The following is a 22,768-nucleotide window of genomic DNA, read 5'->3' as shown; positions in this document are numbered from 1 at the left end:
AATTGAGTAGGCACGTCCTTTAAGCCGGATTCGAGTTCAGCTTATCGATGATCATAAAGAAAAATGCTCCACAACCTTACGGAACAGTGCATATCAAATTTTTGTAACTCATTTTCATACCAGAACTTTGAAAAGGTATAGTCTCCCATTTACAAAATTAGGAACTTGAGGTGTAAATTCACATGATAATAAAGTTGCTATTGAATCATTCCATCTGGTCATACCACATATCATGTGTTGAAATCCATCTAAATATCTCCCTGCATCAAGAATACAAATCATAATCAAAGCCAAAATTGAAGAGGTTATTTTCTGCTAGTGAAGATATTTCTCATTCCTTGACCACGTTTCGCACTATCAGGTCCTTCAGACATTAACACGTTGTCCTGTGGCTGCTTTGGAGGAATTGAAGGAGCCGGTCGTGGCGGAATGTTAGGAGCGGAATCATAATATCCGTTTGCAGAATCATTGCGATACTCGCTTGGGACATAGCTTTCCCTGTTATTGCCGCGGTGGTACCCGGCCGCCATGTGCGAATCGCCTGGATTGCTGATATTCGCGGATGCTTGTGTGTCAACGGTGCTTGCAGTTGCGCGTGAGGCAGCTCGGTTGAGTGATGGTGGGGCAGCTTCGCGCATATATGTAGGCTGGTGATAAATCTCTTCTGTGGATGTATGAACTAAAGGAGCTTCATTGGAGGTGATTGGCTTCCGAATCTGTCTCGGGGCTGGCGCGATATTGCCGTTTGGATTGTATGGGCGAGTCGAGCTCTTCGACTTAACCTCTGCTGTAGGCGCCAAGTCTAATGATATGTCTCTCCGAGCTGTATACTTTCTGCAAATTCGTTCACCTGCTTCTAGAGTGCGACGTCTATTCTTAAGTTCGGCACGAAGCTGACGGACGCTTGGATCCTCTGCAGCAATTTCCGTTATGATTGAGTCATCGAATTCTTGCAAGCGCATCACATTAAAGATGCGGTCAAGTTCATCTACAAGATGTCGTTCGACAACTTGGACAATAATGTTCGACACAAAGGTCTTGCAGGTCAGCTAAGGGTATGTCAGCTATGATCGACACTACTTCAATTAGGGGTGATTTTACCTCATAATACACAAGCATTTTTTGCAGGAAAACATCAGGCGCAAAATCAGAGAGGATGCTTGAAGTTGCTGCAGATTGCTGTTTTTTTGCCAACCAGTCCATAACCTTCTTAGTATGCTCAGGATCATATGGCTTCGCGGCTCGTGTGCGGTCTTTAAACAACTTGCCTGCCTCCTTATGCGCTTCCGCTAACCTCTCTTCCATTTTTTCTTCGACGAAGTATTGCCATGCTCTCGGACGCATATCAACCGGCCATGCGAAGTCTATGATTTCCTGTAAGAAATCATTACAGATAGCTTGTACCTCCTCAATGTGTCTAGTTGCGATGTCTGGCCAGTTCTGGGAGTAGTTACGGAACAGGGTATAAACGAGAAGTGGGTTCTTGTCCATTCGTAGTTCAAGACCAGGACTAGCCTCAAGCAAGGGTTCGACATGTCGTCGAATGAACTCTGCTCGAGTCATGCGATGGGGATGATGGGATTCTTGAAATCCTGGGCCACCAGGTGACCCCGCTGGCTCATCGCTGAGCTCAACTAAATGTCCCAACGCCGACATTTCCGCAGCGAATCCTTCGTTCTGGATGACAAGTCGAGCCCGTAATTTTCTGATCGCTTCCATCGGACTCTGTGGGGTGGGGTGGAAGAAGGCTGGTCCATAAAGATCAACATACTGGCCTTCCATAGCAGATCTCGTAAGTGCCTGGGATTTCTCCATCAAATCTCTAAGTTCGTCCCTCATCTCGTCTGGTGTCGTCCCTCGCTCACCGAGCTGATCGAGTTGTCGCCGAACCTCTTCAAGTTTGCTGCGAATCTCTTGCTGCACCATAGGCATTTCATGAATTATATGCTTGATTAATTCTTTACTGAGCCTTGTTCGCAGTGTCTCAATGCCCAACTTCTCGGGGCCTAGCTGGCTCCACGCTGTTGTTGCAAAGAATTTCTTCTCAGTATTCTTGCGTTCTTCACTGGTTGCATTCATCTCGTTCGGTGCGCGATTACGTAGCACATGCCACCCAAGCTTGAACTTGATATTCTCATTCCGCGCAAGCTCTAAGAATTGTGCCTCTCGTTCGGGAGTTTCGGTCTTGTCTGGCTTCGTAATGATGCCCAGGGTGCGAGCACCGGCTGGATCGAACTGTCGAGCCTCTCGAGCAAGTACTGGCTGTAGTTCTAGATCACTGGCTGCAGATACGATAGCTAGAATGATGGTTCGCTGATTCTTCATGTATTCATAAGCCAGTTCCTTGATGGCGTCCACATCGGCTTGACTCTGATGATTATTTGCCGCTTGAATCAAACCTGGCAAATCGACGATTGTAAGATGAGGCTTCGACGGTCCGCTCATCTCAATGCTAAATATGTCCTTGGAACAAAAGCTAGCTTTGTTATCCGGAACGATATAGCGCGTGGCCAAATCCATGATCTCTTCAAACGGTGTATTCGGCGGAAATTCCGACTGAAATTGAGCTAACCTCTGTCGCTCTTGTGGAGTCCGCTTTGGGTCTGGTATGATTCCAACCTTTAGACTCACTTCTGGCGAGTGTCTAAGTTTGATCTGAGTTGCGAATCGAGTACACCGAATTGACGACCGCGGAAATGGCAGCTCACTGATGGCTTCCAGTACTGACGACTTGCCACTGGATTGATCACCCACCACCACAATTTGGGGCAGCTCGACGTATTTGTCGACGCCATGTTCTCGAAGTTTATCGAGCTCATCAAGCAAGCTCCGCTGCTCGTCACCGAAGTCAATATTGTCGACAAGATAAGAGAGACCCTGCTTGGGCGAAGCGTTTGGTGTAGGCATGAATCCTGAACTGAATCCGGAATCCGCGCTCCTAGTCGAACTATGCGCCATCAAAGTCATACAGCTGTGGTAATATGGCCTGACAGGCGATTGGTTTGAAAGGACAGGTGAGAGAAATGCTTGAATGCCCCTCGTTCAGCAGCAGGCTCAGAGTGCTTCTTGCAGCAGGAATAGGCTGGCAGAAAAATAAAAGTTGGAGGAAACACGAATTGGTGGCGAGGTAATACTATATGAAGGCAGAAATGTGACAGCCTTGCAGAGCTTGCGTGGACATTTGCCAAGAAATCTAGACAGTGCCACTGCGAAGTGCGAAAGCGAGTATGCAGCATTCGCAGGACGAGGCCATGAAAAGGATAGAAGCGCTTAAAGTTGCTGCCTATTTTGCTGGCGCGTTACTGTCGGCGCGGGCGCGGAGAGATCCATCGAGGTGAGCTGAAGCATATGACGCCGTGCCGCTAATGACGACCCGAGTTGGCCCATCCAGCTTCGGCCCCAGTGGCAAACACAGCCACAATATCAAGCCACATAAATACACTCGCCTCACATTGTGCCTTGTAGCCTCAGGTCTCGAATTCCAAGACACCAAGATCTCTTAGTTCACGTGATAGCCTCGTTGTAATCTCAGCTCAGCTAAGGCCCCCAGGTCGGCTGACGTCCCGTATAAAAGGGGACGGAAGTCCTCTCGTGAGCATGAAGGCTCTGCAACTTCACGGTCACTACCTCCACTCTGATTAATGGGCGATTCGTTATGTCACGTTTTTTGGGTAGCAAATTTTGGAGTTTTCGTCTCTGGTTTCCCGCTTCGCCAATTATTCTTTACACAACTACCTCCAGGAGCAGCCTCGATGAGATAAAAAATGATTATACACTTGATGCAGTTACTCGGATTCAAGCCAAGTCAAACCGTCATGATGAAATATTGAAAGCCGCAGAAGACTTTATCTCATTCGCGAATAGTGGGCCGTCTGGTGAGCTTTATCCTCCAAGTGATAGTAACATGTGACCATCCCTGTCTTCCGATAGTCCTGGAATGTTCAATATTATCAAAATACTGGACCCAGGACTGTGGGGCCCAGAATTCTGGACTTTACATAGGTCTTGTCATACTGATCAGCTTTTAAATTTTTAGTGTATCATGTTGTCGACACGATCAAGAAACAACTAAAGCCTCACGGCTTTGTGGAGCTCGACGAAAAGGAAGACTGGGAAGGGGTGATTCGTCCCGGCGGAAAGTACTACGTAAGACGGACAGGTTCAAGTGGAAGCTCAATCATCGCGTTCGCAGTAGGAAAATCGTGGAAGCCTGGCAACCCCTTCTCAATCATAGCGTCACACGTCGACTCGCCATGTCTTAAAATCAAACCCGTGAGCGATCGCCAGTCCTCTGGTTTCCGACAGATTGGAGTTGAAACCTATGGCGGTGGACTCTGGCACACCTGGTTTGATCGCGATCTAGGCGCTGCCGGTCGCGTATTTATCCGTACAAGTCCAACAACCATCGAGAGCAGGCTGATACAGCTCCATGAGCCGATATTACGAATTCCATGTATCGCATCACACTACGAGCAACAGAACCCTTTCAAGTTTGACGTGGAGTCTCACCTGGTTCCAGTTATCTCGCAACAAAGCCAAGAGCCGAACGCTGAAGAACGCAAAACTAGTGCAATATACGAACAGGAAATCGTATGGTCTGAAAATCAATACGTCATAACTTCAGCTTCAAATAGGCATCCGGAGCTTATCGTAGACAAGATAGCGGAGAAGCTGAATGTTCATCCAGAAAATGTGATAGACTTCGATCTTAGCTTGTATGATTTACAGAAAGCTACGATCGGTGGCCTAAATAATGAGTTTATCTTCTCTGCGCGGATAGACAATCTAATGATGACCTTTTGCGGGCTTCGTGGATTTGTGAAGTCTTTGGACGATCCACATGCACTTGACGAAGAGTCAGCTATCCGCACGTTTGTGGCTTTTGACCACGAGGAAATTGGATCAACAGGACCCATGTCCGCCCAGTCTACTTTTTTGCCCAGCATTATGCAGCGTCTTGCTGGCACGAAGTGTAGTCAATCCATAGCACGATCGATTCTCATCTCCGCTGATGTCATCCACGCTGCGCATCCCAACTACCACAATTACCATGAGATCAACCACAAGCCACACCTCAACCAAGGAATAGTCTTCAGCTCTAGTTCGCGTCGCTATCTTGCCAAATCTACGCCGTCAGTCATTACGCTGCTGGAAACAATATGCAAGCTCCCCCCAAGGGAAGATTCCGTCCGCGGTGAGATCGAATCTGAACCACCCAGAACCCAATTTTTTGTGGCCCCCAATGGAAGAGACTGCGGCAGCACGGTTGGCCCGCACCTCGAAGCGAATTTAGGTATCCGTGTCGTTGAGATGGGTAATTCGACGTTGAGCATGCACAGCATTCGTGAAATGGCTGGCAGCACGGATGTGGACAACGCGATCAGGTTTTTTAGATTGTTCTACCAGAATTATTCTTATTTTGAGGAATGGGTGACTGCAAGATAGCAACGACATAGAGAAGTCTATGGCGTGAAAAGCCATAGAACCGGTCAAGCAACTTAAATCTTATCAAGGCATACCAAAACCACATGCAATACTCATAGCAGACAATACAAAATGCCTTCTCGTGCGAAACCTATTCAAAAAAAATTGCGGTGCAACCAGCTGCGAAGAGTTTGTCCCATCCAATCGGTGTTCTGCAAGACTTGTGTCCGCCTATCTGCTGCACGTCCTTTCAAAGACCAAGTCCGTTATTTGCGAATAGAAGGTATGAATTTGTACACACGTCCGATGTACTGGATTAAGTACGTCAGTTATCAATGCTGATACTGCTAATTTTGATTGTTCAAATTCAAAGACTTGAGTTTTAAAACGGCATGAAGGCTTGACATAATCACTTTTCCTTCTTTTTTTCTTCATAATTTCGCTCTCTAGTGGTTGATTTAAGAGTTTTGCGCTTGAAATACCCCTGCTAAGTCGTATCCACGTTAGACTCTGTCGGATGGCAAAAATAAAAACGTAGAGTAATTTGCTAAAATGTCCAAAGTAGATGTGCTCGTCACCGCTCTTTGGCAATTTATGTGCTAGGTATCTCTATAATATGTTCACTTCGATTTGGCTTAAGACTATCGAGCCGCCATTGTGGACCCATGTACTTTACCCTTGCAAGAACTGATTCTATGAACCTTACAATGTGCATTGGGGAAGACTTAGTAAATTGAACCAGTATTCTAGAGATGGTTGAACTATAGGGATTATCTTGAAACATGGTGTGTGGATGTGAAAGCAGACTTGAACGTGCTCGTCGTAGCGTGGGTTTGCGTAAAGTCCAACTCGAAAGACCGGTGTTCAAGGTAATAATGGAATGAGCCTTTCTGGAATCGACCTTGAGCACCCGTAGCAAAGTCTAGTCCCGGGATCTGGCTCGTTCTGCTCTTCTTGATGTCCGCCCCAATCCCGAACTCCTGATCTTCCCTCTGGAAGAGGCAGTACGCATAGCCTGCACCGGGCAACATCCTCCTTTGCCTTTGGAGCAATGAGCTTCTCCGTCGTTCTCACGACATTACTTATGACGCTTGGGAAACTCTGCTCCACGTCCTCGAAATAACCCTTCATCACCACGTCTATCGTCGTGTCCTTTGCGCTCGGCGGAGCCTGCGTCGTTTCAAACACCCTTGTGTCCATAAGTAGCGCTAGAGGTGGGTCTGTAAGCCGAGAGTGGGCAATAAGTTCCTTCTTGAGGACGTCTCGCATGGGATAGTAGAAAGGGATACTGTAGGGCGAGGCACCGTCCCCTACTTGCCACGGGAGGGAGAAACCACGCCCTTTGGAAGTTTCAACCAATACTTTCTCTGCGAGTTTGGTCGTGGAGTCTCCCCAGAGGATACCTTCGCATGAGTGAAGTTTTGCGAACTCGACGGCCAGTCTTTTTTGTAAGATTGATAGAACATCTGCCGCCGAGGTTGCAGAGGGTAAGCTGTCCAGGATAGTCCTTAGGTTTTCTTTCTCGGTGAAAAGAGTCTCCAAATCAATCATGGAAAAAGTGTGATTTGGATATGCTTCTTTCACAGCATTGAATTTGATTGCTAGATCATCTGTCCTTTCCGGCGATCTGACGTACAACACGTGTAACGAAAATCCCACACGACCAGTTTTTTGCTTCTGGCCTTGAAGATGGCGATCTAGGATATGAAGTAGGGTTACTGATGACACACCAAGAGAGATTGGGAGAAGAAGCTTGCGTTCTTGAGTAGCAGAAGCATGTCTCGTGCGAAAGGCCTCCATCCGCTTCACCACTTTAGTATGAATGTATTTTGAAAAACATTCCTTGCAGAGTGGCTCATTTCGCACAGTAAGCGTGGCCTCATGTACGCTACAGCGTTTGCACAGTTGACCAAGATGCTCTGCCCTCATTTTGCGTTGTTGATTCGGTCCTCTGACCAAGCACTAAAATTTATGAAGCGTACGGCAAATCAAGGCGGGTCTGTATTAACGAGTCGATCATAAAGTGGACTCAACGTAGTTCTAGTTCTAGGGACCGTCGCGTCCTTGCACTAGTACAATTCTGGACTGATGTGATTGTTGTTGCGGAGACATTGCGACTTAAGCCCAGCCTCGAGCTCTGCTGTCAACTTAAGAGACACATCCTTACATTGTATTTCTGCCATCATGAGGCGGTGGAGAACGATTTTAAGCTTGCTAGGCCTTCTAGCATGTCTGAGTTCGGCCGCCGAGGTACAGCTGGTACGAACCATCCGCTTCCTCCCAAGACAAGCGCCAAAGTGTCCGGAGCCTCAGATCGTCTTGTTCAGACGCCGAGTAATGTTAAGACAACATTGCTCGAATGGCTCGATATTTCATGGATCAGAATTCTAATATATTCATAGGATCAAACGGAAGATAACACACAGAGATGCTCGGGCATGTACAGCAAAAAGGCCTGGGGTGGTTCAGTGGATCCATTCATACAGGTCATGTTTAAAAAGAACCCAAACGCTGGCGATGGGAAAGTCAGCTTGGTTATTTTTGAGTATCAGGACAAAAATCTTCTAGGCAAGCCAATACCTGACAGACCTGATGAGGTACGCGTGTCCTACAAACTTTTTTGCGCAATGGAACTGATGGGTTTATAAAACAGCGGAACTATATATGTGACGACGGCGCTATACAACAAAAACTCTGCGATGAGACGCACAAAGGCGAATTCATAGTCGCCGATGATGCCGACCAAAAATCAAAGCTGCCGATATTCACCACTGCGGCCTCTATCAGCGATCCTAAACCCTTCACGTATAAAATTACACGCACAGGTTATTACTGCGTTGGCACGTGGGGCTACAGCGTTCAAGAGTATACTGCAGCAGTTGAGTTCAGGAATGCGTATGGTGAGCTTCCTGCTGCACAGATCGCCAAGCTTCCTTTTTATGGAGGTTTGACACTCGTGTACGCTGTCATGGGTATCTTCTGGGGTTTTCTGTACGTGCAACACAGGCGTGACATCCTCGCTGTACAGAATTACATTACGGCGATCATCATCTTCCTCATCGTGGAGATGCTGCTTACTTGGGGATTCTACGATTACCAGAACGTGCATGGGTCAAACCTCGGATCAAAGGTGTTCATGATCATAGTGTCTATCCTCAACGCAGGGCGGAACTCATTCTCGTTTTTCCTCTTGTTGATTGTATGCATGGGATATGGTGTCGTAAAGCCGTCCTTAGGCAGGACGATGATCATGGTCCGCTGGCTTGCAGCTGCACACTTTGTCTTCGGTGTCATCTACGCCGTCGCTTCCCTGACCGTCCGACCGGATGATGCAGGTCCGCTTGTACTCCTTGTCATCCTTCCCTTATCGGCGACTCTCACAGCTTTCTACATCTGGACACTCAACTCGCTTAGCATGACGATGAAGGACCTTGTTGCGCGGAAACAGCACGTCAAGGCTTCGATGTATCGCAACCTGTGGTATTGCATACTGACCTCCATCCTCGTCATCTTCGCATTTTTCTTCTTCAACAGCTTTACCTTTGCCGGTGTAAGCAACGAAGACTTCGCTCCTACGCACTGGCAGACGCGTTGGTTTGTACTGGATGGCTGGCTTAACTTGGTCTACCTAGCGGACGTTGCATTTGTGGCATATCTTTGGAGACCTACGGATAACAACAGAAGGTTCGCTATGAGCGATGAGGTACGCTTCACTATCCGTGCCGATCACCGTGTTTGGATTGCTAATATGACAACTAGATCTCGCAAGATGATGAAGGTTTTGAGATCAACTCGGTCCGTGACTCGCTAGACTCCGATGTGGAAGGCGGTATTGTGCACGGTAAACGCACGCCTCCAGAAAGTGACTCCAGCAATGATCGAAGCGGACCGGCGTACGGAGGTAACCCGCAACAATCATCTCAAATCGACAGGCGTCGTGATGAAAGTCCATTGCCTGCACCTATTCCCAAAAAACCAGCTTCTCTGCCAAGAGAGAGTTTGGACGGGGACACCATATTCGCTGTTGGCGATGAGGATAAATGGTCGGATGACGAGGAGGAAGGAGAAGAAAGACGAGGACTAGTTGGTAAAAGTTCTTCGTAGCGCGCTTCTGGTAAACGAAGAGAAGTTTTAGTTTCTGCATTCCGATAGCAAGGGTCTTTGATTCGCAAAGCAAGGGCTGTTATTTATCCGAGTTCATCTACGCATTTAGCCGGCGTCTCGAATTGTTTATTTGGCAGACATGGAACGATGTTGACGTTTTCCTTTCTACATCTTCATTACTTGTGAACTCATCGTCAAGATCGATATCTAGCGTTAACATCGGCGCGTCCCTTCGGCCACTCTTCTACTCCTTCAAACGCTCTCCTGTGCCGAGACGTGAAGATGAAACTTGATTCTGCCCAAATTCGTCTGAGGAGACCATGCATAAAGTACGGGAGAACAATCCTTTGTCGATAGATCGCTCCTCTGGTGCTGAGGGCAGTGCGATGCGTCGTAACAGGACTTCCATCGAGCTGTCAACAACTGCTATGGAAGGTTGAATGCTTGATCGGAGCCCGTATTGGAAGTGGCCTAGCTTTACTACGAGTTGATGGAATATCTTGATCTTGTTCTTACGGACCTTGGTGCAGTTGGATTCTAGGATGCCGCGTCGAACGGATCGAGATTCTTGCATCACAACACATGGGTTTTGGGCAATGTATGGCCGATTTGAGGTTGGCGCATGAAGCAAAAAAAAAAAAAAAGTTTACGTTGTGTAGGAAACGGTGAGGAAGTTAAAAGGCTCAGATCCATCTGATGCGCTAAGCTACACACTACACTTTTCGTCTATCATTTCAGTACAAACACTTCCATTCGATCTTCACCTCTGATTTCCTAATAGCCTGCCGCAGCTATGACCACTTGCAGTCATAAACTTTGAAATCATACTAAAGCAAAAAACAAATGAAGTCGGAACCTGAACTCGCGTGTATCTCTTCCTCGTCCTGTGGAACGCCGGGGGGTTGATGCTTATGGACGAGAGAGATGGGAGATGAGCGTCTTTCGTGTCGGTCGAGAAGGGGATGGAGTGAGGTGATTATATGCTGTATATGTGTTCGTGGCGGTCGTGACGAAGGGGTTCAAGGAATCGCACCGGGGTATCAGGTTGGTGTAAAGAGGTGAGAACTGGGGATGTGGTGCTGACGTGAAGTGGGTTGGTGGGATTCGGCGATTGAAATTTGATCGTAGGGCCTCTGAAGCCTCGTGGGATCGTCCGAAATACCCTTCAATGTCCGAGGTTCAAAAAGATCCCGTTACCATCTACATGTCCATGGAATCTTGCTGGTTGCTTCCAAAATTGAAGTTTTGCTGGACTTGTCCCTGAGTGCTACCAAAGCCGAATGTACCATCTTGACCAACGGCGGGCAAGGCACCCATGTCCTGAGCGCCTTCCTCGTCCTCATCTGAGAAGTACTTCTCAATGATGTTGTATGCTTTCATATATATCTCTTCATTGGCGTTGTTCTGACAGTCATGGATCTTCTCCATGCCACCACATTCTTCGATGAACAAGGCATAGCGGTTGATAGACTCACCATTACCCTCATTAGCTTCCTTGTCCATTTCGCCGACCTTTAGAATGTTCTCAAGGCCGTCAAGAGCAACTTGGATGATTTTGTTATCTGGACAAGCCAGCAAGTCGCAAAGAGGCTTGATGCAGCCGCATTGTACGAGGTAGCGGATTTGTTCTGGCTTCTGAAGACCGCCTGAAGTGGCATTTGAAATAGCCCAGCAAGCCTCTTTGCGGGTCTTGAAGTCCCCATTCTGAAGTAGATGAATAAGTGGCGGGATAATGTTTGCATCGATGACGGCCTGAATTTGGGTCGAGTTGCCTGCCGTGATGTTGGATATTGTCCAACATGCCTCCTTTCGGATCCCATCCTTCGTCGAGCTTAGCAGCGACAAAAGAGCAGGAAGGGCGCCGCAGTTGATGATAACCTGGGTCTGAACGTCGTCACCCGTTACTATATTACCGACTGAGCGAAGAGCTGGAGTCTGGACGGAAGTCGATGCATGCATCAAGAGCTCTACAAGGCGCCGAGGAATACCTGCTTCAATGACTGCCTGAATCTTGTCGTTGGAGCCGTCGGAAAGATACGAAATGGCCCAACAGGCATCAATAAGTACCTCATCGTCAAGGGAATAGACAAGTTTGGCGAGGACAGGTAGAGCTGGGGCGATCTGCGAGGAGTTAGCACAAATACGGATCTGCTTATCAAAACACAAACCTGATTCCAGTCTGGCTGTGGCGTCTTGCCACGGCAGAAGTTGCTTAGAGTCCAAGTGGCGTTGCGGAGCATACTCAGCTTGCGGCTGTCACCCAGTAGGTTCAGCAAGGGCCGAAGAGCACCTTGAGAAAGAACATAATCACGGCAGGTGGGGCTATCACCAGCAATATTACCAAGAGCCCAGACGGCCTGTTCCCGTACGTCGGGTTCATGGCTGCTTAGAAGCTCGACAAAGATAGGCACGGCACCCGCCTCAATAACGACCTGAGTCTGCTGAGCAGAACCAGAGGCAATATTGGTAAGCGCCCACGCGGCTTCAAATTGTACGAGGGTATGGGGTGATTTGAGGAACTCCACAAAGCGGCTGACCACGCCAGTCTCGATGACACGCTCGATGGGCGGGTTGCGTTCTTTTGACAAGAGCTTACGGAACTTGGTTGTGGCTTGAATCTGCTCGTCGATCTGATCTGAAAAGACACCCTTGACCATCTGCGGGAGCTCTTCGTTGAGCTGTCACGGGAGACGTTAGCAAAGGGACGTTCCAAATGCTGAGTGCATGGGGACTTGAGGGCCGCCGAACCTGTGTCTCAATATTTCCTCCCTCATCATCGCTATCAGGAGCAGCGCCCAGTGAGGCTCCAGGAGCGTCACGACCTGCAATACCACGACGTTTTGCAAGATTCTCCTCGCGTTTTGCCTTTCGAATTTCGACCTGCTGCTCTTCACGTCGTCTCCTAAGCTCATCTGGCTTGAAGGCGCCTTTGGCCTTGAAGGCAGTGCGTCGATGCTCAGGAATGTAGCGCTCCGCCATGCTGAGTGTGGTGTGTTTGCTGAGCAAGGGTTGGAGAAAAAATTTTGGGAAGTGTCACTGAGGTGAAGTTTTCTTCGTAGTGGAAGACAAAGCAGAAGATTGTTTGTGCCTTTGTATTAAACGCTTTGGTCTGGTTGCTGTGGTTTTCTGCCACCGCCCACTTTCAAGCCCGCACTAAGCCGAACTTGGCGGAGTGGGCCAGCGCCTTCAGCCAAAGCGACATCGCGAAAATGGAAATCAGATATTCAAAGTTCTTCGTGGCGGCGACCCCGGAAGAAGCGAGAAATACTAGCATGGAGGCTCCAGTGACTCGTCGATGTTGCCAAACTGCGTGAAAACCAAAAGCTTGGTGGCGAGTGAAGAGCGCAAGTCAACAAATTTTCGCCGTAAAATGACGGCGCGGCAACCGCACGCGACTGACGATAACGTTTCGCGTCACAGCTCCTTGGAGAACGAGCCATCCGTTCCAAGGCTGGACTTCAGTCCATGAGCAGCTTGGGCTACATTGAGAACTACTACAAGAGCATTAGACTATTCAAAGGCTTGTGATTCGACCAGCATGGACTACAAGCCCCTGAAGCCTCCTATGGGCTTCACGTCTCTGGCCGATCTGGCAACGACGCCGCTGGAATCAGACGTCAGTGTCATAGGAGTCGTCGTCGACTTCATGCCCCCTGCACCTACACGAGGCACAGGTAATTGTGGCCATGAGAGACTGTGCAGAGCCTGTCGTTAATGCGAGGTTCTAGACTACGCGTGCAGCATATTCTTACAGGATTCTTCGTTCTTGGGCAGTCATCATAACCAAACCGGGATACGCGTCAGACTGTTCCGGCCGCCTGATCAGATGCCCAAGAGGGTAGAGTTGGGCGACATCGTCCTGGTGCGAGATACACAGTGGAGAGCAATCGGCGGAAACAACTGTCTAGTAGATCGATACAAATCCGCCGACTACGTTTTTTTCCCCAGTAAATCTATACCCGAGAGTGCCTTCAAAGCCCCACACGTAGTCTCCGAATCACAACCCATTATCCACAGCACCCTGCCCAACAAGATTGTTAAAGCGCCGAGCGCTGAGGAGCAAGACTACATCATCCAGCTGCGGGAATGGGCGAAGGGCCATTCTGACTGGTTGCCACAACCAGGAGAGGCCTTAAGACAAACCCATCCTCCACACAAGAGTTCAGAGACGGGCGGCACGATTCACTCTTTGCCTTCCAAACCTGGGTTTTCTGGTGTGCCGACGGGACCAGCGATGGGCCTTCGCCACGTGACTTCCAAATTTGCATTTCTTAAAGACGTACAGAATGGAAAATTCCACGACCTTGCTGGAGAGGTGATCAAGCTCTGGGATGCAAACCATGTGGTCGACTTGTACATCAGCGATTACACTTTCAATCCGTTGCTGTTTGACTACAAGGACAACAGCGAGACTGGTGACGGTCGAGAGGGTGATCCGTATGGCTACACAACTTCGGTCAAGTCCAAGTCAAAGTGGAAAGGTCCCTGGGGTAAGCACACCATTTGCATCGCCCTGTTTGAACCGCATGCGTCATACGCAAGGCGGGAAATAAAGGAAGGCGATTTCGTGCGTGTGCACAATGCGCGGTGCTTCGTCAAGGACGGCCAAACGCTCCAAGCGAGACTGCATGAGGATAAGCGACATCCGGATCAGGTCGACATAACGAAACTGTCCTTCCAGCACGAGTTGTACAAGGCCATCAACGTGCTCAAGGAGCAATATTGGAGCAAGAGGGAGACCAAGGGCAAAACGTCGGGGAGCAAGGCCGAAAAGAAGAAAAAGAGGAAAAAGAGGAAGGAACAGGAGGAGAAAGAGGCCAAAGCTAGAGAAGCAGGGAAAGCCATGGCCGCTGAAGAAGACGACGACGCGGAAAATGCATCACACTTTGTCAAAGAGAAGCGTGACATGCTCAACCAAAAAGGTTTGTTGATCTATTGCTCAAAACATTGCGAAATTCCAAGCTGACTTCTCTTCAGTCGCGGCAGCAAATCAGGACAGACCATTACTTACACTAACCAAGATCCTCGAAACGCCATATCGGGTCTATCGCGACAGGCAGGGAGAAGAGCAAACACTCCCATTTATCAACCAGAAGTGCAAGAGTCGAGTACGCGTCGTTGATTTCTTCCCGCCAGACTTGGCCGATTTCGCCCAATGCTTGGATGACCCAGGTTACCATGACGTTCAATCGACTTGTGAGGGTTCAACTTTCACGACGGACAACGGCTCGCCAAAGTCTTCGCGTTGGGAATGGGCGTTCTACCTTTTAGTGGAAGATGCCAGGCCTACGCCCGGCCAGGAGCCCACACGAATTCCACTGCTCGTTCACGGGCCTGATGCAGAGTTCTTGCTTAAATTAGAGGCTACAGAGTGAGTTGCCGTTCTTCTAGGGACAACGTGACGAGACATGCTGATCGCCTTTTCAGCCTACGCTACAACCTCGAAATCCAGAGCCAGCTCCGGCGAAAACTATGGACGTTGTGGGGCGATCTTGAAGAGCTGAAGTCCGAGGGGAAGCTTGCCGAAAACAGAAAACCGGCAAATCACCCCTTCGAGTGCTGCATTGACGAATATGGTGTTTGGATTGGAGACGAGCATTCTGGCGAATGGAAACGAATGCATCGCATCAAGCAGACGACCATTCGGGACTGAGAGAAACCGACTGGACTGAGACATTTTTTGGGAAAGGGGGCTTTCGTGGCCTGAAGCTGTGGGCCTGGCCCGGTTTTTCTTTTCGGCAGCGTTTATTGATACTCCATGAGTGCAATCCATGCGCGATCAACTCCGTTAGGGCCAAGCCTTTTTTTGTTTTTGTTTTTTTTTTTTTTATCTCTCTCGCTCTCGCTCTATTGTTTTACCGTTTGTAATTATGACGGCCAATATGGGGCCATTGCCGCGCGCACTATTGATGGACGTCGGATTGGCATTTGAAATCGTTACGATGATTCGCACGTTTCCACTGGAAAGCTGCTGTGATTCCGTATCCTCCTGAGGCCCCGCACCTGTCCTGTCAACGGCGCCTGGGATGCAGATGCTTTGTAGTAAATTTGACATGCCCTGTTTAATGAACGTTCTGGTAGCGAATTCCTGGATGCTTCCACGACTCTTCTATGGCGTGTAAAACACGGACGAGGACGGCACGGAGAATTTCCATTCGCCTCGGACCAATCCGCTGACAGAGACGAGCAGCTGCATGTGATGGATCGTGTGAGACGATAGGGTGCGGCGGTTACGTCCCCTTGACAAGACACAGGACGGCTGGGTATGGGTTGCCCTTTGTTGCATGAAGCTGGTCAATAAAGACAGGCAGTATGGTTACGGGATGCTCGCGCATCGAGACGGGATTCTTCCAGAAGGTTTCGATTCGCCGCTAAGGAAAACGATAAGGTTTTGCCGACCTTCTGCGGCTGTCTGGCCGCATTTTGACCGCGGGCCGGCCTTCCATCCCACCTCGTTGCCCACGCGGCTTTCGGGGGGCGAAGGGGGAGGGGGTGGGAGGCGTCGAGGGCGAGGATGCAAGTCATTGCTCCGCAGGCGCTGCGGCACGTTTTTCTCATTCGCTTCGTCTTGGTTTCCCCCTGGCCGTCGAACGGTGGTGGAGGTTACCGCTCGTCTTCTTCACACCGTCGAGGCGCCTTGGACGCAGGCCACAGGCGCGCATTTTGACGGGAAAAGCAGCGAGTGGGAGGGAGGGTACGAGTCAAGAAAGACGACGCACGGGTTTTGGCAAGGCACGGCAGGCAAGACGAGGCGGTAGGATGGACGGGCTGCGAAGGTACAGGTGCGCTCCATGTACAGAGTACCGAAGTACCGCCTGGAGCGACGCACGCAGCCAATGACGGGGACGCAGCAAGGACCTGGGTGATGGGCGCTGCGCCCTGCCCACGGCAATGCCTTGCCTCCTCCGGCTACACGGGCCTCCTTTTCTCGTTTGCGAGAGCAACGTCCGTGTTGGTGCAAACGGGATCAGCAACGGCTGCCGCGAGCGTGGCCGCAGGCCGAGGGCAGGGCAACAGATTCGCACGCCATGTGGCCCGGCCACGGCACGAGCAAAGAGGGCGCCGTCACGGCCGCGGTGGCCGGCGGCGGTGGGAGGGTTGGGCGAGGGCAATCACCGCTGGCGGGCGTCAACCGCGCGTGAGAGGGAATGCAGTGGCCGCCGGGCTCCCCTCCCGTCGCCTCCGCCAGCAGACGGCAAGCAGGCGACGAGGGAGAGCCGGTCACGTCCGCCGGCGCGCCTTGACGCGGTGTGTGTCCGCTGCCCACGTGCCGTTCATACCAGCACCGCCAACGACGTCGGTGACAGGACGAACAAGAGCCACGGAAGGCGTTCTCCGTCGTCGCGTCGCCCTCCGTTGGTCGCTGTGTTGCTGGCCACGAGTCAAGGCCGTGCAGGCGTCGCCCCGTGGCCAGCGTGCTGTGTCTCAATACGATCGCTGCCCCTCCCGTCCCCCCCCCCCCTCGCTGCACAGCGTGTCCGCTGGCGCGCTGCCGCCTCCGCCGCGGCAGCCAGCCTATCTGATCCCCGGAGCCCACTCGCGTGGATCTTCCCGAGCGAACGGCGCGATTGGCACACGCGGCCCCTCGCTGGCTCGCGCTGATACACACGCTTCGCTCTCCGGCAGGCCACTCGGCCACACCACACCACCACCTCGACCACCACCTCCTCCTCCTCGACGCACTCTCTGACTCCGTTGCCCCAGACGCTTTCTCCGTAGGCTCGCGCCACCCTTGCCCGTCCCTCCGCACAGCCGTGCAGGTTGGCTCGCTGCTTTGGGGCCTAACCCCAGGCGGCCTGCTGAGCGAGCGAGCTGCACCTGGGGCCTTTTTCGAGCGCGACACTCGCTGGCCACCAGCAGGGGCCCAGCCCTTTCTGGCTCGCTCTCGCCCTCCCCTGGCCAGCGGCCTGCTGAGGCGTTCCCCACAACAACAAAAGACGCTTTCCCTGCAACCCTGACCCTTTTGCATTCGACGACACCCCCAATCGCAGACTCCGCCCTCGCGACTCTCCCACTGCTCTCTTCTCCGACGCAACAATCTCGTCCTCCATGCCCGTCGCTGCGGCCCTGTGCTGTGCTGTAGCGTAGACCGACCTGTACGCATTTTGAAGATCCATCGCCTTAGTCTGCTGCGCAGTCTCCACCTTCGCTCCGTGTGGCGTCCGCCGCACTGCTCACCCAAAACCGGCCCTCGCTGCTCGACCTCAAGCGTTTTTCGCACGCCCATATCGACGCGTCATTCTCCATTCGATCTCCGAAGCGCGACGTACGGAATCGAGGGGTCTCCAAGGCCTACATGCGGCACCCTGGGTCCGCCAGAGCCCACCGCATACACAACTGCAAGCCGTGTCCTTGCTCGGTTTTCTAGTCCAGAATTGGCAGGCCTCGACGGCAGACAAGCACTGCACGAGCGGTTGAATGAGACGATAACACCACCATGAACGGCTACGCAGGCACGACCGCGCCGCCGGGGACCATGTACGTTCGCGCTCTGTACAACTACGACGCAGACGACCCCACGAGCCTGAGCTTCCGCCAGGGCGACATCATACAGGTCATCACCCAGCTGGAGAGCGGGTGGTGGGATGGCTTCATCAACGGCGTGCGAGGATGGTTCCCTAGCAACTACTGCCAGCTGATCAATCTTGACGAGGAGGGCGGGGAGGAACTCGAACAGAGGCAGGCGCTGGACCAGAGCGACCAGAGCGACGACGAGCCGTACGAGCCCAGCATCACCAGCGAGAAGAGCGCCGAGGTCCGAGATCCTGCAAGGCAGCAGGAAGAGGCTGCGTTTTGGATACCGCAGGCCACGCCGGACGGGAGGCTCTACTACTTCAACACGCTCACCGGCGTGAGCACCATGGAACTGCCGCTTGAGACCCCACTGAGCATGAACGAAGACGGCCGTGGTGGCGCCAACACCCTTCTCCCGACGACCACACGGCCTCCACCCGAACTCATGGTGGGCGGCATGGAACGCGAAGACGACACGGACTATGAGAATTCGGAATCCGAGACGGGCTCGGCCCTCGAGCAGTCTATGGGCTCCTTGCGGCGCCCCAACCTCTCTCGCGAGAGTTCGATGGAGTCCATGAACGGTCGCGACCGCGGCATGGCCGACACGAGCCTGTCCATGCTGCAGTCTACCATGCCGGCTCTCGGCACGACAATGACGTCCTTCGCGGGCAGTCCCATGCAGAATCCAATGGGCGTGGGGCACCAGATGTTTGAAGACCTGGATCCCGTACCTCTCACTTGGAATCGCTTGGTCGACGACATGAGAAGGGCAATCGAACGCTTCAGACAGGCGATTGAAAACCACCAACGCTCCGAGTTCGTCAGACGCGCCGAAGACATTTCGGATCAGCTGAGGCTACTTCTCGCCGCCGGCTCCGGCACGACAGACAACCACTCTGGCAACCCTTCCATCATCAGCACCAACAAGGCGCTCTATCCCCACTTCAGAGAGACCATGTCACGCTTCTCGAAGCTCGTCCTCTCGTCGCACATTGCCGCTGCGGACTTCCCTCCTCCGGACTCGTACGCAAAGTGCTTAAAAGAGGCAGACGGCGTGCTCAACGGCGTGTATGGATTCGTCGACATTGCACGGCAGCAACGCGGTGACGAGATCCCACGTCTGATTCCTGGCTTCCTCGTGAACAACTACAGCGGTGGGAACTGGAGGAACAACGGCTTTACCAAACCTACCACCATTTCCGCTTCGCATTACCACGAGGCAGATGACTACGACGGTGCCGAACCTAGCACACGGCTCGACATGATTGTCCTGGAACGACTGGCCGGCGAAAAGGCAATGATCGAGCAGGCGCTCAAGCGGCTCAAGGAGCAACTCATTCTCACCGACAAGATCATCACGCCGATGAAGCACAAGATCTTGGGTGACAACGTGTGCAAGGTCGCAAGCAAGGTGCTGGAGCTGTACAGGCCGTACCTGGCTACCATTGAATCCATCAACCTCAGCCCTCTGGGCAATGACTGCTCCGATCCGAACGTTGTGGACTTCAACGGACAGAAGCAGCGACTGTACGATATCGTGTCTGAACTTCTCATCGTCTGCCAGGCAGTGGCTTCGCCTCTGCCCGATGAATGGGCAAAGATGCGCAACGACTCGCTCGAGGAACGACTGCAAATGGTTTCGGCTGTCGTTGACAGTCTGTTTTTGATAACACGTCAGATCTATCAGTCACTTCAGCTGCTGTCCGATCTCATGCCCATAGGTGATGCTTCGCCTGTGAAGCCGGTCGAGCAATCCACTCGAATCGACAGCGCGACATCGCCGCCGTCTTTCGACCCAAGGGCACGCTCGGGCTCAAGATCGACGCAGATTACCGAGTACGATGACACCCGACGACCGTCGACCGAGGGCCCGCTCAACCTCAACTCAAAAGCGCGACAGCTGGCCGGCATCAAGGACAACCAGGCCGTGAACTTTCGCGTTGCGGAGCCAGTCGGCGAAGAGATCCCGGCCTTCTTGCGCCTCGAGCATGAAGACGAGATCACGTACGACACCAAGGTCAGTCCGCCTCAGCTGCGAGGTGGCACATTGACCGGTCTGGTCGAGCAACTGACGAGGCATGACAAACTCGACGCTGTCTTCAACGCCACTTTCTTGCTCACATACCGCTCATTCACTACCGCAAAGGAGCTCTTCGAGATGCTGGTCAAACGTTGGTCTATCCAACCACCCGACAATCTGTCGCCGGACGAATATCAGCTCTGGGTGGAGAGGAAGCAGAAACCGATTCAGTTTCGCGTCGTCAACATCTTAAAGTCGTGGCTCGACACGTACTGGATGGAGGATATGAACGACGAAACAAGAGCTCTCATCATGCACATGCTTGGCTTTGCCAAAGACTTTGTTGCGACTACAAACACGCCCGGTGCGGCACCGCTGATCTCAACAATCGAGCAGCGTTTGAAGGGCGTCGAGGCGCCCACTAAGCGATTGGTTCTTACGCTGAACCAGACGACGCCGGTCTCGATCATGCCGAAGAACTTGAAGAAGCTCAAGTTCCTAGACATCGACGCGACCGAGTTCGCCCGACAGCTGACCATCATCGAGAGCAGACTGTACGGCAAGATCAAGCTTGTCGAGTGCTTGAACAAGACTTGGCAGAAAAAACTTGCCCCTGGCGAGGAGGACCCAGCCAAGAACATCAAAGCCCTGATCCTGCACTCAAATCAGCTCACCAACTGGGTGGCCCAGATGATTCTAAACCAGAACGATGTCAAGAGGAGGGTCATTGTCATTAAACATTTTGTCTCGATAGCAGACGTAGGTACACCGGAGCAATCGATTGCTGCAACGACTAACGAGAGCTGTAGAAATGTCGTGGACTGAACAATTTCTCCACCTTAACCTCGATCATCTCCGCGTTGGGCACCGCACCTATTCACCGTTTGTCCAGAACTTGGCAGCAGGTCAATGGCAAAACGAAGGACACTCTTGAAGCCATGCGCAAGCTGATGGGGTCCACCAAGAACTTCGCAGAGTACCGCGAAACCCTACGCAAAATCAACCCGCCATGCGTGCCCTTCCTCGGCGTGTTCTTGACTGATCTCACCTTTATTGAGGACGGCATTCCGAGCCTTATCAAGAAATCCAACCTCATCAACTTCGCCAAACGCGCCAAGACAGCCGAAGTCATTCGAGACATACAGCAGTACCAGAACGTGCCATACCCGCTAGCACCGGTGCCAGAGCTGCAGGAGTACGTTCTAACCAACATGAGGAACGCCGGAGATGTACATGAGATGTATGAGATGAGTCTGGCCGTGGAGCCGCGAGAAAGAGAGGATGAGAAGATTGCTAGGTATGCGAAACCTCGTCCCTCCCGTCCCAACACACGTTCCCTTTTCCCACCTGTCCAGTCGTGAATTGTTCGCTAACGCTCGTTTAGACTTCTCAGCGAAAGTGGGTTCCTATAAGCTTGCATTTTTTTTGGCATTTTTTGGTACAGCCGACCCTTTTCCCTTCAAACAAACAGCATCCGGCGTTCGAACGGGCGAACTTTGTTACACTTTTCGGCACGAGGCGACGTATGTGAGCTTGGCTGTCAAGAGCACAGCCAACTTGGGGTGGGTGTGTATGCCGTTCTTCGCCCTCATAACTTCTGCTTGGCAAGCGTTAATTGCATGTTTTTTTGGGTCACACTTCGCTTTGAAAGACGATAGGCTAGTGCTTATACGACGGCTTCAAAACTCGGGATGGAAAGCTCTTGTGACGATGTATGTCTGAAATGAAGAAATCTGGCACATTTGAATCACGATTTGGCTGCTAGGGATGGATCCGGTTTACCGCAAGACACAATGATGAACGTTCAGCCCCAGTAAGCCATGCTTTTGATGTATTATCCCAGCGGGTTTCATAGGGTAGAAGAGTTACCATGAATCAAGATGGGTTTACTCGCTTTGAAAGGGGTCCCTGCCGTCGCAATCCGAAACAAAAAGCGTTGTGTTCAAAGTTCGCCTATCCACACGTGCAAGCTGCAGTACAGCTACGACCCGGCGGCTTAAAACGCAATCTTTCGGCGCCCTTTTCCGATCTTTCGAGTCTTGGTCAAAACCAAGCATGAGACGTACGCGAGGCTCACCCGCGTGGTTCAAGGACGTCGCAACAAGATTACCGCGACCGCCACGGCCACCGGGAACACATCGAGGCTCAGGATGTGGCTGACTCTCTTGTGGCCTGTGGTGTATGAAGCAAGACGGATCAATTTTTTTTTGTCGAGGGGGTGCTGATGGTACGCAAGGTGGTGACCTGCCACGACTGGTGCGCCGCATCCTTGCTTCGGTGTATTAGGCTACTCGATCAATCCGTTTCGACAACGCATAGAGGACTGAATGGGAATGGAAGGCTCACATCCAAAAAAGCAAGCAAGTCATGGTGTTGAAAGCTGTAGATGATCGGCCTTTTGTTTCTACTCATTCTCATTGAACGACTTGACATCTGGTCTCTTTTCTTTGTTGCCGCACTTTGCAACATAGAGCGGGCGGATCATTATGTAGAAGAGAGGGGGGGGGGGGGATCTTGCCCACAGCCATACGGCTAAAGCAAGGTCGAGCAGTGGTTGCGAACAAAGAACGTCTTTTGAATGACGCGTTAGGAAGAAGATGATTCAATTTTGCTGATGAGCACCGCAGTCCCAGCCGGGGCAATTCCGACGACACTGCGGCAGGACTAAATAAGACGATCCCAAGCTTTCAAATACTATCTCAT

The 22,768-nt window shown here is 51.6% G+C and overlaps 7 protein-coding genes across 7 annotated transcripts; 4 read left to right on the top strand and 3 right to left on the bottom strand.

Annotated features, from left to right (window-relative positions):
* Positions 1–76: 76 nt before the first annotated feature.
* Positions 77–3,331, bottom strand: PV09_05047 (uncharacterized protein). Its single transcript, XM_016358508.1, has 2 exons — positions 1,102–3,331; positions 77–1,049 (listed from the first exon to the last, which is right to left on the bottom strand). The coding sequence occupies exons 1-2, from the start codon at positions 2,965–2,967 to the stop codon at positions 306–308; spliced, it is 2,610 nt and encodes an 869-aa protein (XP_016213609.1). The 5' UTR covers positions 2,968–3,331; the 3' UTR covers positions 77–305.
* Positions 3,332–3,536: 205 nt separating this feature from the next.
* PV09_05046 (uncharacterized protein) lies at positions 3,537–5,588 on the top strand. The gene is made up of 2 exons (XM_016358507.1): positions 3,537–3,875; positions 4,037–5,588. The coding sequence occupies exons 1-2, from the start codon at positions 3,656–3,658 to the stop codon at positions 5,443–5,445; spliced, it is 1,629 nt and encodes a 542-aa protein (XP_016213608.1). The 5' UTR covers positions 3,537–3,655; the 3' UTR covers positions 5,446–5,588.
* Positions 5,589–5,993: 405 nt separating this feature from the next.
* PV09_05045 (uncharacterized protein) lies at positions 5,994–7,372 on the bottom strand. The gene has a single exon (XM_016358506.1). It carries the CDS (start codon positions 7,351–7,353, stop codon positions 6,289–6,291), a length of 1,065 nt encoding a protein of 354 aa, XP_016213607.1. The 5' UTR covers positions 7,354–7,372; the 3' UTR covers positions 5,994–6,288.
* A 175-nt stretch (positions 7,373–7,547) lies between these two features.
* Positions 7,548–9,698, top strand: PV09_05044 (uncharacterized protein). Its single transcript, XM_016358505.1, has 4 exons — positions 7,548–7,683; positions 7,827–8,021; positions 8,078–9,127; positions 9,184–9,698. The coding sequence occupies exons 1-4, from the start codon at positions 7,609–7,611 to the stop codon at positions 9,526–9,528; spliced, it is 1,665 nt and encodes a 554-aa protein (XP_016213606.1). The 5' UTR covers positions 7,548–7,608; the 3' UTR covers positions 9,529–9,698.
* Positions 9,699–10,173: 475 nt separating this feature from the next.
* On the bottom strand, positions 10,174–12,624 carry PV09_05043 (uncharacterized protein). Its single transcript, XM_016358504.1, has 3 exons — positions 12,277–12,624; positions 11,697–12,206; positions 10,174–11,649 (listed from the first exon to the last, which is right to left on the bottom strand). The coding sequence occupies exons 1-3, from the start codon at positions 12,505–12,507 to the stop codon at positions 10,729–10,731; spliced, it is 1,662 nt and encodes a 553-aa protein (XP_016213605.1). The 5' UTR covers positions 12,508–12,624; the 3' UTR covers positions 10,174–10,728.
* A 151-nt stretch (positions 12,625–12,775) lies between these two features.
* Positions 12,776–15,322, top strand: PV09_05042 (uncharacterized protein). The gene is made up of 4 exons (XM_016358503.1): positions 12,776–13,202; positions 13,257–14,450; positions 14,506–14,899; positions 14,956–15,322. The coding sequence occupies exons 1-4, from the start codon at positions 13,067–13,069 to the stop codon at positions 15,179–15,181; spliced, it is 1,950 nt and encodes a 649-aa protein (XP_016213604.1). The 5' UTR covers positions 12,776–13,066; the 3' UTR covers positions 15,182–15,322.
* Positions 15,323–17,153: 1,831 nt separating this feature from the next.
* On the top strand, positions 17,154–22,547 carry PV09_05041 (uncharacterized protein). The gene is made up of 3 exons (XM_016358502.1): positions 17,154–20,824; positions 20,875–21,362; positions 21,450–22,547. Exons 1-3 carry the CDS (start codon positions 17,966–17,968, stop codon positions 21,475–21,477), a joined length of 3,375 nt encoding a protein of 1,124 aa, XP_016213603.1. The 5' UTR covers positions 17,154–17,965; the 3' UTR covers positions 21,478–22,547.
* Positions 22,548–22,768: the final 221 nt, after the last annotated feature.

Source organism: Verruconis gallopava (assembly GCF_000836295.1).
Source record: "Verruconis gallopava strain CBS 43764 unplaced genomic scaffold supercont1.15, whole genome shotgun sequence".
Lineage (NCBI taxonomy): Eukaryota > Fungi > Ascomycota > Dothideomycetes > Venturiales > Sympoventuriaceae > Verruconis > Verruconis gallopava.
The sequence above is the reverse complement of the archived record's forward strand: the minus strand, read 5'-3'. Positions and strand labels throughout refer to the sequence as shown.

Coding starts and splice junctions, on each gene's coding strand:
- PV09_05047 (XM_016358508.1), bottom strand. CDS start 2,967: ATGACTTTGATGGCGCATAGTTCGACTAGGAGCGCGGATTCCGGATTC. Junction 1,050..1,101: donor AAATGCTTGTGTATTATGAG/GTAAAATCACCC, acceptor ACATACCCTTAG/CTGACCTGCAAGACCTTTGT.
- PV09_05046 (XM_016358507.1), top strand. CDS start 3,656: ATGTCACGTTTTTTGGGTAGCAAATTTTGGAGTTTTCGTCTCTGGTTT. Junction 3,876..4,036: donor CGCGAATAGTGGGCCGTCTG/GTGAGCTTTATC, acceptor TTAAATTTTTAG/TGTATCATGTTGTCGACACG.
- PV09_05045 (XM_016358506.1), bottom strand. CDS start 7,353: ATGAGGGCAGAGCATCTTGGTCAACTGTGCAAACGCTGTAGCGTACAT.
- PV09_05044 (XM_016358505.1), top strand. CDS start 7,609: ATGAGGCGGTGGAGAACGATTTTAAGCTTGCTAGGCCTTCTAGCATGT. Junction 7,684..7,826: donor CGGCCGCCGAGGTACAGCTG/GTACGAACCATC, acceptor ATATATTCATAG/GATCAAACGGAAGATAACAC. Junction 8,022..8,077: donor TACCTGACAGACCTGATGAG/GTACGCGTGTCC, acceptor TTTATAAAACAG/CGGAACTATATATGTGACGA.
- PV09_05043 (XM_016358504.1), bottom strand. CDS start 12,507: ATGGCGGAGCGCTACATTCCTGAGCATCGACGCACTGCCTTCAAGGCC. Junction 12,207..12,276: donor GAGGAAATATTGAGACACAG/GTTCGGCGGCCC, acceptor CTCCCGTGACAG/CTCAACGAAGAGCTCCCGCA. Junction 11,650..11,696: donor CACAGCCAGACTGGAATCAG/GTTTGTGTTTTG, acceptor AACTCCTCGCAG/ATCGCCCCAGCTCTACCTGT.
- PV09_05042 (XM_016358503.1), top strand. CDS start 13,067: ATGGACTACAAGCCCCTGAAGCCTCCTATGGGCTTCACGTCTCTGGCC. Junction 13,203..13,256: donor TGCACCTACACGAGGCACAG/GTAATTGTGGCC, acceptor GCGAGGTTCTAG/ACTACGCGTGCAGCATATTC. Junction 14,451..14,505: donor TGACATGCTCAACCAAAAAG/GTTTGTTGATCT, acceptor ACTTCTCTTCAG/TCGCGGCAGCAAATCAGGAC.
- PV09_05041 (XM_016358502.1), top strand. CDS start 17,966: ATGAACGGCTACGCAGGCACGACCGCGCCGCCGGGGACCATGTACGTT. Junction 20,825..20,874: donor ATTTTGTCTCGATAGCAGAC/GTAGGTACACCG, acceptor CGAGAGCTGTAG/AAATGTCGTGGACTGAACAA. Junction 21,363..21,449: donor GAGGATGAGAAGATTGCTAG/GTATGCGAAACC, acceptor ACGCTCGTTTAG/ACTTCTCAGCGAAAGTGGGT.